At 36.2% G+C, this 14,562-nt stretch overlaps 1 protein-coding gene across 1 annotated transcript; it reads left to right on the forward strand.

The window, feature by feature from the left end:
• Positions 1-911: 911 nt before the first annotated feature.
• LOC147502893 (protein RADIALIS-like 1) lies at positions 912-2,086 on the forward strand. The gene is made up of 2 exons (XM_086607716.1): positions 912-1,333; positions 1,855-2,086. The coding sequence occupies exons 1-2, from the start codon at positions 1,077-1,079 to the stop codon at positions 1,877-1,879; spliced, it is 282 nt and encodes a 93-aa protein (XP_086463842.1). The 5' UTR covers positions 912-1,076; the 3' UTR covers positions 1,880-2,086.
• Positions 2,087-14,562: the final 12,476 nt, after the last annotated feature.

Below are 14,562 nucleotides of genomic sequence, written 5' to 3' on the forward strand. Positions count from 1 at the left end.
AGAAAAAATTGGTGGTGTAGTTGTGTAAGCTCGTGAGCATTGTGTACGGTTTCGTTACACATACTTCTGTACTGAACTTCAAAGTATTATATAGAGACATTACAAGAGACAAACTAAGTTGAAAGCAGAGCAGACAGTGAAAATAAAGATTAGATTTCTTACAAAGGAAAGGTACCAGCTGGATTTCTATTTTTAGTACACTTATCTTCTTACTCAACCCCTTTAGACATTTACTGATGAGAATGAGACAGTTCTTTGTTTAAAGTTTAAACCACGTGTATTTTGTTAAGTTAACAAACAGTTAACAATAAAAGCAACACGTGCACAAGAAAATTTCATATCAAGAGAAATGATTCTGTGTATTTAACAACTTAAAACTCTGCATTCTTTCAAGAACAACAAAACTACCCCTTTGGCTTACAATATCTTATCTTTATTGGGTATTCTATATTACTATAGGGTATATCTAGTTTTACAGACAATACTTTTGGGAATGAAATGAAGTTTCATATCCAATAATCAATAACACGTATTTTAACAAATTATTAGAAGTTTGCAATACTTCAAAAGCAAAACTATATACCCTTTCTCTTATAATATCTTCAATGAGTTTTCTATATTAATTTGTGTAAAGGGTCTTTCTTGTTTACATGGTGATATACTTTTGTAAAGGAAATAAAGGTATTTTGGGATATTTTCTCTTTTTCTTAAGAAGAGAATACGAAAATATGTGTTGGGTTTGAATCTTCAACCATGTTGTTCATTGTCCTACTTCACTATGTGGTTCTTAATAAAACGAGTCATGAATTATTCTACACTAAATTTGCAAAATTTATTCGCCAACTGGCACAACCCCACCACATCCATCTTTGTTCTTGCCTATAAAGAGCTCGCGTGGCTTCATTTTGCTCACACCATTCTGACTTCAAGTCTTCTCTCCCTTGACTCCCAAGTCTTAATTCTCTTCTACATTCAAGTATTCTATCACACCAGGCTACTTTTCTCACCTACTTCACCGCCCAACCAACACAGTACTACACTAGTAGTACACTACTACTTAACCCCCCTATACAAAAATGTCAAGAAGCTCAAGCTCAAACTGGACTTCCAAGCAGAACAAGCTGTTTGAAGAAGCTTTAGCTATATATGATAAGAACACCCCTGATCGTTGGCACAATATTGCCAGGGCTGTTGGTGGAAAAACTGTCGATGAAGTTAAGAGGCAGTATGAAATATTGGTTGAAGATGTCAAGCATATTGAGTCTGGGAAAGTTCCTTTTCCCAATTACAGGACAACTGGTGCTAATAGCAGTATCAGCAAAGAAGAACAGAGGTATGTATTACTAGAGCACCATAAAGTATATATGTACATAGTAGTCAGTACTACTGTCTAGTCAGTCACTCCTCTTAACCATATGGAACGGCTTATATTTTGTATTTTTCCTTCCATACCATTTCAATTAAGCCACTGGTATTAAGTTTGTCCGAAAAAATGAAAATTACAATAAGTCCTGTTAAGATAAACAGGCAAATAGGCAAATAGCTAACATGGTTTGTCTGATCAGTTGAAGTAGACAATGTCCATTTTCCACATGAGTACACCCATACTTCCCTCATACTCATTATAATTCAAAAACAAGCACACTGTAGTGTCTAGGCATATTCACACTAAATCACATGTATCCCTCATACTCATTATAATTCAAATGATCAAGTTAAACAACGTATCCATTCATCTTGTATTTCTAGTTGAAACTATAATTATCTTATTAATACTAAAAATGAGTGGTTTAGGACTTGACAAGTTAAATTTTGTCTAAGCTAAATCTAATTTTGTCATTTGGAACCGTGCAGGCTGAGGTATCTAAAGCTCCAGTAAAGTGAATCTGAGATGATCACGCCGCGTTGGCTTCGGTCTACAATTCCTAAAAATCAAATGTCTATCCATGTCATTTCTTTTTCTTGTAAGGATATAAATGCATCAAAATATAGAGCCATTAAAAATGTGGTTCTAAACTAGTTTTTGTTGGTAATGTAATGTATTTTCAAGTAATTAAGTGCAAATCAATATCTATGTTTGTCCAAATATCTCTATTGTTTTCTTCAATCAAATGACAAGAATCGATTCAAATTAGGACAAAACAAATTACTCAACAAAATTGAATTAGGCTGGGTTTTAAGATCGATATCCTTGAGCACACAGCAGATCTTTAATCTCAAAGATTAAATGCTAACAAAAGGGCGGGAACATTGCAATTTTGAAATGAAAACGGATCTAGTTACATTTTTCTCACATGACCCCCGAAGTCTCCCTGCCTTTTCTGTGAAGTCGAAAGTTTGTGAAAAATATACATTTACTGTTGAATATTACGAGTCAGGAGTCAGAACTGACATCAGCAACTGTCAGAAAATATTCGTCAGCATCATTCTCGGACAAAATAAAATTTTGGCTTTTGAATATCTTCCAATTGGGCTAACCACCCTTATTCCTATAAGAGTTTCCTAATCACTTTCTCTAGTAGTTTTCTAGCCCCTGTTTTCAAAGTTCAAAGTTGGTTTCAGCCACGTCTCCAATAACTTTGGAATATGTTTGGTATTTTGGTTCTTTTGCACACTGTCATATGTGAACGAGTTGGGACAATAGGTATTTTTTTTTTTTTTTGACCAAAAAAAAGTATTTCTTTCCAACGAGGATGTTTATATTCACATCTATCATTGAGAATGATAAAATCATTATAACTTTCATATATTAAATGATGTTCCTCTCACTAAACTCGATCAAAAGGATAACCTCGATATGGGCCTCATCCAGGGGGCGGAACTAGGATTTTAGGTGAGGGAGGGCTACAGGATATTTCTTAAAAAGAAGAAATGAATGGTCTTCTACTCTGATCGATAATGTATCATGTAAATATTACTCTAAGTAATATATACGTAATTTTTTTTCTTAGAAAGTTGGGGGAGGGACTATTGCCCCCTGTTAGCCATGTTGTAGGTCCGTCCCTAGCCTCATCCAAATATCGTACGCTGACACCCTCTTATCTTCTTAAAATGACTTGTTAGCTGAGCTCAGATAATACATACTACATGTTCTTGACGTATGGAATTGATACGAAATCTAAAAGTGGATTTGCACAGTGCACTAAAAGCATTTTTAATGGTGACACCAATTCATGGGCAAATCTTGTTAAAAATCATCTTTAGTGGGACACCAATCAAACATCACTATAAAAAAATCGTCAAGTCCATTTGGTCGTCAAGTCCATTTGGTGTTTGGTTTGATGTTTTATCAAATGTACAATGGTGGTGCTTTAAAAGTCATATGGTTTTTGAAAAACTGCATGGGCTTGTTGTGGGCTTACAATTTTGGCCCACTCAATTTTTCACAGCTTTTGAAACACCGTGTGTGCTGATTTAAAAAAAGGGGCATGGTGTCACGGACACGTCCCAAAACATGTGCTGAGAGGGGTCCATGCGGTTTACATGATTGTGCAACTTGACTATGCACAAACGTGATCAGCATTTGGTGCATGAGTAACTCACGGATAATCAAGACTGAGGATTATCCTGTTTGCCCATAGTCGAATCCTCGGATATGTCCGAGAGGAGCCTATGCACACCAGTCCCATGTCTTTGAGACTGGACAGTTAAATACTCCATCGGACGAGTAATGTGACGTTCCCACAACCAAGCAGTACAATAATGTAGCGCGATATGTTAGGACAGGATATTGACAACCTTGTTTTCCAATGGTACTACGTATGCATGCTCCAAATGTGATACATCTCTAGACTCATCCTAGAGTCATCAAGAATCCATGACACACCTTTAAGTGTCGTCATGAACTGGCCTTGGTATTGTACCAAGGAAGTTCCTAGATGATGGTCCGGAGACCATGAGGAGTGATGGGAGCTCATCCCTCCCTAATATAGTCAATAAGGATTTTCTACTATAACTAAAAGAGAACATATATAGATCTAGGTGTGAACTTCTACTAGGCATAACTTCTAGCTCGGTGCTTCAAAATTAGACGTTCGGCCACTCTATTTGGTGTGTCTCGAAACGTACTAAAAGATGGAAATGGAATTAGGAGCACCCAACTCATGGTTTGACCATAAGCTAACTTTTGTCGAGTTTTCTAAGCTCGTGATGTTTGGATAAGTTTGGACCTTCCATTTGGCATATATAAGTTCACTTTAGTCACTCCGTGACATTCTACCCCACTTAATTCTCGATGTCCTTGTCAAGAGAACTATTTTCTACTGTACATGTGCTCCATCTTGGTTTTTCTATATCCACCACCTCCTGGCTCAATACTTGACTCAAACACTTTAGGCGATCAACTCTGTCATATCTTAAGAACAAACTTGTATTCATCCAAACCGCCACTTACCCTTGACGATGCGAACATTGCATTTTTGTTGTTGTAACACTTGTGGGAAGAAAACATTGTCATCATGGTTAAGGAGAAACTGCTCGCCCATACAAACAACTCCTACTCCCCCATACTTTGCTTGATTGTCCCTAGTTTATATGGTCATCCTAACACAACTAAAGCATTGTCCCGAAGGACTAGATAGTTCAACACCGCATTGTGCTAGGAAATGTGCTCCTGCTTGAGCAATGAGATGGCTCCACACCAAAACAACTGTGGCATTCTGCTAGGAAAAGTGTTCCTCCTTGAGTAGTATGTCTCCATGCACAGATCCATTTCCATACTGTTATTCTTCTTCTCAGTGTTGCGGGTTGTATGTACCACTGAATTCTGATTACTCAGACTTGTTGGAGGTAGTAGTGTACTGATGCATAACAATCCCTTTTGAACTGACAACAACAACTCTCTTGGCGAAAACAGGGAATCCATATAGATGACCACTCGATCTGGAACACCATTGTGATCTTAAACTGTTACATGTCCTCTCTCCAAACCCAACTTTGTATCAATACAAACATGGTGAACCAAACTGTATGATCACTGTTGTGGAAGTAGAAAATAACTTGTGAATTTGCAGAAAAAGAATCATTGTTTGCCTTGAGATTATGTTCTTGGACACGGCTGGCCTCATTTAAGAAATCAGGGAAAATGGGGATACTTGTGTGGAGATCACTTATCTTCATTGTAGTCAATCACCAAGACTTAAAATTCACCTGCTAGACATTCTTCGTCCATGTATGCAGGGTTGCCGATGCACTCCAAAACGCAGACTCCATTGCGTTTTGAGCCAAATAACTTTCCAAACTGTGACATCACTCCTTCCTTGAAGCGTTAAGGAGTGAAATGAGAAATCAACCATCAGGGCCGGCTCAAGCCAAAATGTGGCCTTAGGCGAGGCCTTTATTTCCTAGGCCATCTTCAATCACCAAAAAAATTCACTATATATTCATAATTTTATTATAAATTAAGAGCGAAAATCTAGTATCATGACTCAAATCGAACGAAAAAATGACAAGAACATAACCAAATAAACATCAAAACTATAAATAAATAAAATAATAGATTCATATTGAAATTAAAAAAAAAAAAAAAAATCAAATTTCACAAAAACTGTGAGTATTATATTATGAATTGATGATTAACTGTTTAGAACTCAAAAGTGAAATTGACAAATGGTTAAACTTGAAATTGGTGAAATAGAATAAGTGAGAGAGAAAGATTTAATGAGAGAAGTGTAATGACAATTTCTTTAATTAAGACAGTTTAATTAAGAGAGAGAAGAAGAAAATGCATAAAATGTGGAGATTCTTTCACTAAATGTGGGATTTCTCATTTGTTTTTATTCTTCCAATGAAACAATTTGATTAAATGAACACACTCCTACAAAAACTGAAATTACTACGCGTTTGTAGCCATTGGATTCATATTAATACATCGAGATGTCATTTGTGCGGTGGACTATTGGATTTTATACACTCCACATTAATTCACTCTGAAATTTAGTGTGTGGATAGAAAACCCATTTGTAAACAAATTGACTCTCATATCTTTTTTTGGTGTTTTTTTCTTTATAAAATTAGGTAATAATAAACAAATATATGGATAAACTAGGAAATATGAGGCCTTCCAAATTTGAGGCCTTAGGCGGCCGCCTAACTCACCTATAAGGGTTAAACCGGCACTGTCAACCATGCATTCGAGGCTAATTAATAGTCTTCACCCTTATGGATGCAAACGATCACTCCCTCAGTAAACCAATGCATCGGTCTTAATCTGGTCGATCTTGGACCTGTGGGTAATGGGTTCTATTCACAACTCCGCACATGGGACACAAATTCATCCAATGTTGCTTGCAAGCTACTAGAATAGAGCTCTAGTACTATTTGCTCTCCTGTTGGGTCATAAAGAGGTAACGGTCATGTTGCAATCATGCCGCCACAAATAAAGGAGTGTCGATTCGCGATCATCTCCGGCGTATCAAGGATCCCCATATAAAGAAGAGCTAAGTCTGTAGACCGCCCAAAGAGACATTGCGTTTGTGTGGTCAAATACTACAACCTTCTGGTTAGCTTCAATTGATGGTTCGAGAGGTCCATACTCTTCTGGTGGGGCTAATGTTTGCTTGTTCAACTCTGTCGACCATTTCGCATCCACGCCAGTACCCGGTTTCTGAAGAGCATCAATCTATTGACAAACTTGGCTAACAACTCCCGCATTGTCAAGTCGATCTCATCCATTAGTTGCATTATGCCTTCCATGAAGTTTCGACTCCTAGTTGTCCAATCGAAAGATAACTTGCAAACTCTCGCCAGTAGGCTGATTCCAATCAACACCCAGTAAGTGCAAATATGCCTGAAGGCAATACATCCGCTAGAGCAACCACACATCCAATCAACAGACTTCAGTCGAAGATATCCCACACCATCCACTACCAACAATCAACCGACTGTCTTGCTTATAAGTATCAGGGAACTTGTATATATGTAATTTGTCACTCGCGGAAAATATGAAAAAATTATGTCGGACAATCACATCGCTCTTTCTATGATGCGAAGCCGAATATTTGATGGTGTGGCCAGCATTCCATTCTCTTGCTATGAACCACAATAATTGCGGGCTCTTTTAGGTCTTTGTGCTACCACCCTGCATGCAGAATCATACCGAACATGTAAGCATCAATAAGCATCAAATATTGAAACTTGATCCACTCGATGTATCCTTGGGTAATGTACCTATATTAAGATTGTGCACTGATGTGTCTCGTCGAGAGACTTACTTAGGCTCACTCGTACTCAACCACCAGGCAATAAGATTACGCTCTAATACCAACTGTCACGGACACATCCGAAAATATGTGCTGAGGGGTCCGTGCGGTGTACATGATCGTGTAGCTCGATCATGCACAAGCTTGATAAGCATTCGGTGCTTGAGTAACTCACGGAGAATCAAAACTGAGGGTTACCCCGTTTGCCCATAGTCCGAGAGGAGACTAAGAACACCTGTCCCATGTCTTGAGATTGGATAGCTAAATATACCATCGGGACGAGTAATGTGATGTTCCCATAACCAAGCAGCACAGCGTAGCGCGATGCGTTAGGATAGGATATTGGCAACCTCGTTTCCCAATGGTACCACGTATGCATGCTCCAAATGTGATACATCTCTAGACCTATCCTAGAGTCGTTGAGAATTCATGACTCACCCTTAAGTGTCATCATGAACTGGCCTTGGTATTGCACCAAGGAAGTTCCTAGCTAATGGTCTAGAGACCATGAGGAGTGATGAGAACTCATCCCTCTATAATATAGTCAATAATGATTTTCCACTATAACCAAAAAGGAACATAGATTCAGGTGTGAACTTCTACCATACATAACTTCTAGCTCGGTGCTCCGAATTAGATGTTCGACCACTCTATTTGGTATGTTGTCGTAACATGTCCTATATATAGTGTAAAAACTTAAATTTGCATTAAAATGTTGTCATGTCATGAAAATTGAACCTCTGTTAAAAGAAAAGAAGGTATTGGTACATAAATTTATTATCTTTAGGAATTTAAAAAAGTGACTCAAATGTACTAAGAAACAAAATTAGAATTCCTGTAATCTGCACCAGTAGTTTAGAACCATCTAAGGCCTAACCAATAAAAGCAGCAGTCGCAACCCAAAATAAAACCTGAAGACCTTGTTTGAATGGATTGATAAACCGTAAAAACAGTACTAGATTTCTCTAACCTATTCTTACGTTATCAATTATTTATTTCCTACTCTCACATATATATTCATGTAATATATAGAGTATGGAATCGTTCTACTCTTAACTCTCTAGACTTAATGAATTCAACTAATCAAACACAAGGAAACAATTGTGAGAGCAATATTTATGGATGTGAATTTATACTACGAAACTAAATATATGAATTTAACTTATACTAATTTAATTAAAGCAATTGAATATGACTTGAATAAAATATGGAGAAGAATAGAGAGAGATTGAAATCCACTTTTTAATTTCTTAACATGCTAGCATAGATTTATATAGAAAACCCTAGTCTAGATATTCTCACATAAGGTTAAAATATAAAGACTATACCTTTAATGATCCCTAATTACTTTATACTATCTCTAGTCATAAACTAATTAGCATAAGATAAAGCGTGTTCTCATTCTCAGGACAAACTCACTATTCTCTAGTTTAGGTTAAACTTTTCTTATCTCTAAGTCAAGAAAAATCTAAACTTGAAACCCTAAACAACAATCTATACTAACAAATCAAGTCCTCTCAAAGCTTCATTCAAACTCCCTCTAATGGGAGTTTAGCTTTGATTTATGGGACTATCATGAATAAAAGAATGAGAAGAAGACATAATAGAAAGAGAAGCAATTTAATTGAATAATAATAATAACTTGAAGGTATTTTAATGGAGCTTTTATGGAGGCTACAATTATAAACCCTAATTACTTAAACTATAGTAAACTAAAGAAAGGGGAAAGAGATAGCAAAATTATTCTAACTAATGGGAGGGAGGGAGAATAGAATTTTGCCTTCATCCTCTTTATATAGGAGAGGGTTAGGTTTACAATTTCGTGCATAGGCTTTTGAGCTGTGTTTTGGGCCACTAAATCAAGCCCAAAACCTAATTACTTAAGTCCAAAAAAGGGTTTATCTATGGGAAGTTACTGCAACACCTATTTTGTTTATTTTTACTACTTTGATTAGGTCAAGGCTTAAACCATTAGAAATATCTTTCCGAGCTGGTCGTTTTAACATATAATAGGCCCAATTACGGGTCTAAGTCCAAAGATATAGCATGACGAAAGTTCTATTGACTTTTCTGCTCTTTTTCTACTCGCGTTGACTTTGACTTTCCAGCTTTGACTAGGCTTTAAAAAGGCTTTTTCTTCTTGAAACTTGGGATTTAATCATATAATTTCTCTAGCAAGCAATTTGACTTCTTTCTCTTGCAAAAGTGATGTATTTCTTCACATAATTGATTCCAAGACCTAAAATATACAAAAACACATAAACATTACTAACTCTTATTTATTATAAACATAATTGACCTAAATATAATACTATTAAGGGGTTGAAACTACAGTTTTGGGCTCTTATCAAACCACCCCAAACAGCATTTTGCTTGTCCTCAAGCAAATATGTGAAATTAAAATAAGTGCCCAAAAATGTATTCCTAACTACTCTCGTTTCGATGAGTGCGACTGCATTGAGCATATGCAATAAGGCCTTCAACGACTAAGAATTCCCTAGTGGACTAGCTATAACTTCGTGAGAGTTCTCTAGAGAAGGTACTCACAAACTTCATTTATACTACAACGACTAAGAAATAAAAGTAATTGTCCCCTAATTTATCTCATATATTTATACATCTAACTAGTATTTAAACAAGAATCATCAAGCTAACTCATAAATTAATACATACATAATAATCAAATCATCTTAAGATAAACAACTATACAATTAACTATGCTATAAAATGCAGTGGCAGGTCTTTTTCTAAAACTTTTGAGGTAGCGTGCCTAAGTAGGTTCTCACAAGGAATGTGTCAAGACACATAACACTCTAATTTTTCCACTCAAGTTTGCTAACTCCAATGTACAGTGGGGCACACGTTTCCTCACAATCTCAATGACAATCAAAGGAAACCGAGTTCGATCAAACACATCTACCACTTACTATCACAACAACATATTTCTAATTGAGCTAGAGGTCTTTATTAGGTGATACGGGGCATAGGTATTGGTTAAAGAATGAAGGAAATGGATATTCAAAAAGACAAATCTAAGAAAATAGGGTCTTCATATTATGTAACTAGAGAAAACCTCATTCTTATTTTGCTTTTACACTTTGTTTCCATCCTTATCCCTTTTGTTTTGGCTTTTGACTCCTTTTGATTCTATTTTTGGAGTTCTAACTTTTATTTTTCTTTTCTTTTGGAAGCTTTCTTTTCTTTTCTTTTTCTATTTCTTTTTCTTTCGAATCAACTAACTAATTTTTTGTTTACACAGGTTTTTCTCTTCTATTTTCTTCACTCATCCTATTTCTCAGACTTATCCAGATATGTAGACTTTTTTTTTTTTTTTTTTGGGTAAATGATTTGTGGTTTGTTAAAAGGCTAATGAAAGGTTCAGTGGGGTGACTAGCGAATAATAAATTTCATATAGGTGTGAATTTCTAACTATATCGATCTAAATAGGGCCTAAATTCTCACTTAGGATATGGTATGTTGATCAAGCAAGTGCATGTGTGATTTCTCTACTCGGAATTGACTTCTCCCTTGTGTCATCACTCAAATATTGATTCATATGGGCTTTTTGGCTAGAGGCTCACATGATATGTATTAAGTACTCTAACCTAAGTCTCAGAAAAATATTGCCAAGTACAATCATAGATGCTCATGCAAGATATTTATGAAAAGATGCAATGACTATTACCTATATATTAATCTAAGTTTCAAAAATTAAAACCTAATTCAAGTACTATGTGAGATTTCTAGACTAATATCATCATGGAGAAGAGAATAATACCATTATCTCAAAGTGCATAGCATAAACTATATTTTTGATTTTTTTTTCTAATTTTATAAGACAAATAATAAGTAATATACAACCTAATATGTACTTAAACATTTACAACGTGTTTCTATACCACCCCCAAACAAAATCATGCTTTGTCCCCAAAGTATGAAATGAAAATAAATGATAGAGAGTACCATAAAAACGTGCTTGTAAATGGGAGCACCTGAAAAAGAAAGTTAATCTATACTAATATAAATAAATAAAAACATATGCAACTCCTATATGAGTTTCTCTCGTTATGGGGATAACATAAAATAATAAATAGCGCTTGGGACATAAGCGGACTCTAACGTAAATAAAATAATACCATACGTTCATAAATCAATCATGCTCCTATCGGATTAGCTTCCGAAATTCCGTGAAATAGTAAATTTTACGTAATTAAAGTGCCTAATTACATTATGCATCCCAATAAAATCAACAAGGGATTCTATATTTCGATATTTATACATGCAATTTTAATACGTAAATGTACAATGTGTTAAAATTAAATATATCACCCCCAAACAATTTGGAAAAGAGGGTTCATGAAATAATTCAATAGCACAATTAAGCACAATTAAATTATGTAATTAACTAATATGGGAAAGAGAATTGCTAGCCTCCTGCCCTTTGAAGGGTCAGGACCATCCTGACCCATTATAGACAAAAAAATTATAGTTGTTCACCTGTTTCAAAAGTTCAACTTATTTACTTGATAAAAGAAAATCAAATCTGAGTTGTCTCACTTTCCTCCCATTTTCAATTAATAACCAACCAAGTCCCAATCAGCCCCGCCACCCATAACTCCGGCTGCCGGATTCTGATCAAACAAGTTTTTTTGTTTTATTTTATCCATATAACACTATTCATTTGAAATTATATCCATCAAACTAAGATGCCTACCACCAAATTGAGATGTAAATCATCCAAAAAAAGAGCCAATATATTTGAAAATAACAACTCTCTTCATTTTGAGCAACTTCAAGTGAGTTTTAAATCCTAAAAGCAAAGCATAGTAAGAGCACAACTATAGAAAACCCTTTCATTGAGTTTAGAGCAATTGAACCATTAAGAAGCTCCTACTTCTTTTCAATTTCGGAATTAACCATCTATGAAGCATTGATATTGGCAAGTGGTGGTGGTGGTGTGGAGATGGAGAAGAATGGTTGAGAGGGAAATAGGGGAAGAAAAATCAAAACAAAAAAGGTGAATAAATACATATATAGAGGTGAAAAGAATTGCATAGAAAAAAAAAAGAGGTGAAAAGAAACAATACAAGAGTAGCAGCCGTGGTGATTGATGGCGGCGGGTGGTTGTGGACGGTGGTAGGTGGTGGTGGTGCTTGAGGGAAGTGGGAGGATGTGTGAACTGTGAAGAGACTTGACTTGTTTAGTTTTAAAACTCTAAAAAAGTTTACAAGTAACAGGTCACAATGTCTTGTCCTTTAATGGGTTAGGATGGTCCTACCCTTTTAAAGAGGTAGGATGCTAGCAATTCTCTATGGGAAAAAAGCCTTGGCTTGGACTGAAACTCTTTCTCTCTCTCTTCAATTTCACCCCATTTTCCATAAATTCCTATGATCAAGACCTTAAATCTTACTGTCACGGGCCTTCTAAGGTCGACTGTGGGATTGAATGTTGGTTTTGCCGAATAGTTTTTCTCGTGATAATCTCAAAAGGGAGAGTATGAGGAAACAAAAAGAGTGCTGAGGATATTGTATTTTCTTGTGCTAATCTAAATTGTTGATAATTCAGGTGATACACCTTTTCTTTTACTTGGGATCCCGACTTTGGTACTCTTTAAACAAGGCAATTGTGTTCTTGGAGTCGGACTGTGAGTGGTGTAGGTAACTTTAGGAAATTTGGTAAAGCTTTTAGCTTTGCCATATAAGTTCAACTATACGTCTTCATCGTCCATACAGGTACAATTTATCATGTTTTTTGGTGCTGAATTTGGTTCTTAGTACTGTGGAGGAAGATCTCTGGTTGTCGGAATTTGAATTAACTGAATTGCAATCTGAGCATTTTTTTGTGCTTCCTTATATCGATTCCCTTCTGGAATGAGCTGGTCTGATTGAAAATAGTGGTAATTGGATGGGGGTGGTATGTGATTGAAGAAGTCCTCATGCAAGACATGAGTATGATTGCGTGGAATTGTCGTGGAGCCGGTCTTCCTTCAACAATTAGAGCCCTTAAAGATTGTATCTACAGAGAACGACCAAAATTGGTATTTGTTTATGAAACTAAAGCTCATATAAACAAGTCTCGAAGGTTGATCAGTCGCCTTGGACATGGTTTCTCCTCCTTTGTTGTTCCATCAATTGGTTTGTCAGGTGGTTTATGGTTCATTTGGGATGTGGCACTAAGGGTTGGAAATTGTATTCGCTGATTCTTGGGTTGTACATGCCCAAATTGATAATGACGATGGTCCTCTATGGTATTTTACTGGTGTTTACGGAAGTCCAGATCCTTATACTCGTTGCGCACAATGGGAAATTTTTCCAAGTTTTAAACCAAATGCTCAACATTCGTGGTTATGTCTTGGAGACTTTAATGATATTAGTTGTCCTGAAGAAAAATGTGGAAGACGCCCTGCAAATCGTTCTCAAATTACACATTTCTTAAACATGATAAATGCCACTGAACTTATGGATTTGGATTTTGTGGGATCAATCTTCACTTGGTCAAACAAACAGTAGATTCTGTATCGTGTTCTTAAAAGATTAGATAGAGGTATGTGTAATGTGGCATGGCGTAATTTACACCCTGATGCTAAATTGATTCATCAATCGACATTGTGTTCTAACCATAAAATTTTGGTTCTGAGGCAATGTGGTTGTCAGATCCTTCATGTCAGAATGTTGTTAAGACTGCTATAGAAAGTCCTTGTTCATGGTCTCCCTCGTTTTCATTTTGCAAAACTTTGGGTCATTGTAGAAAAGCTCTTATCAAATGGAATCACAAACATTTTGGTCATCTTGAAGTCAGGATTCGATGAGCATATGAGTTGCTCAAGGAACACCAACAGTGTATGACAGATAGAACACCTTCTGAGGATGATTTTAGAAGGGAGGATGATCTTTTGAGAGATTATTAGTACTATTTGAGATTGAAGGAGATTCACTGGGCTCAAAAAGCAAGGCAAGATTCATTTACCATGGGAGAAATGAACGCTAGATACTTTCATACTCTGGTCACTCGTCGAAGACATCGATGCTCCATTGATACACTTAAAATGCCTGGAGAAAGAGAGATCACATTACGTGATGAGATTGGTAATCATCTTGTCTCTTACTTTCGCGACCTACTCACCACTTTAGAGTCTGCATTATCAAAGGATCTGATGAGTGTTATTCAGCCTATGGTTACAGAGGAAGAAAATCGCAGCTTGTTGAAGCAGGTAACTGATGAATAAGTTTTCAGTGCGTTGAACCATATGGGCTCTCTTAAGGCTCCTAAACCCGATGGGTTTCAAGCCTTGTTTTACAAATCCTTTTGGAAGGATCTTGGACCAAAAGTCATGTCTCTGATTGATTCTTTTTTTCAGCATGGA

Source organism: Coptis chinensis, chromosome 4 (assembly GCF_015680905.1).
Source record: "Coptis chinensis isolate HL-2020 chromosome 4, ASM1568090v1, whole genome shotgun sequence".
In the NCBI taxonomy this organism is placed as follows: Eukaryota; Viridiplantae; Streptophyta; class Magnoliopsida; order Ranunculales; family Ranunculaceae; genus Coptis; species Coptis chinensis.

What these genes read in the sequence shown, in the direction of transcription:
- LOC147502893 (XM_086607716.1), top strand. Translation starts at nt 1,077, where the DNA reads ATGTCAAGAAGCTCAAGCTCAAACTGGACTTCCAAGCAGAACAAGCTG. An exon ending in ATCAGCAAAGAAGAACAGAG is followed by an intron (nt 1,334 to 1,854) that starts GTATGTATTACT and finishes GGAACCGTGCAG; the next exon opens with GCTGAGGTATCTAAAGCTCC.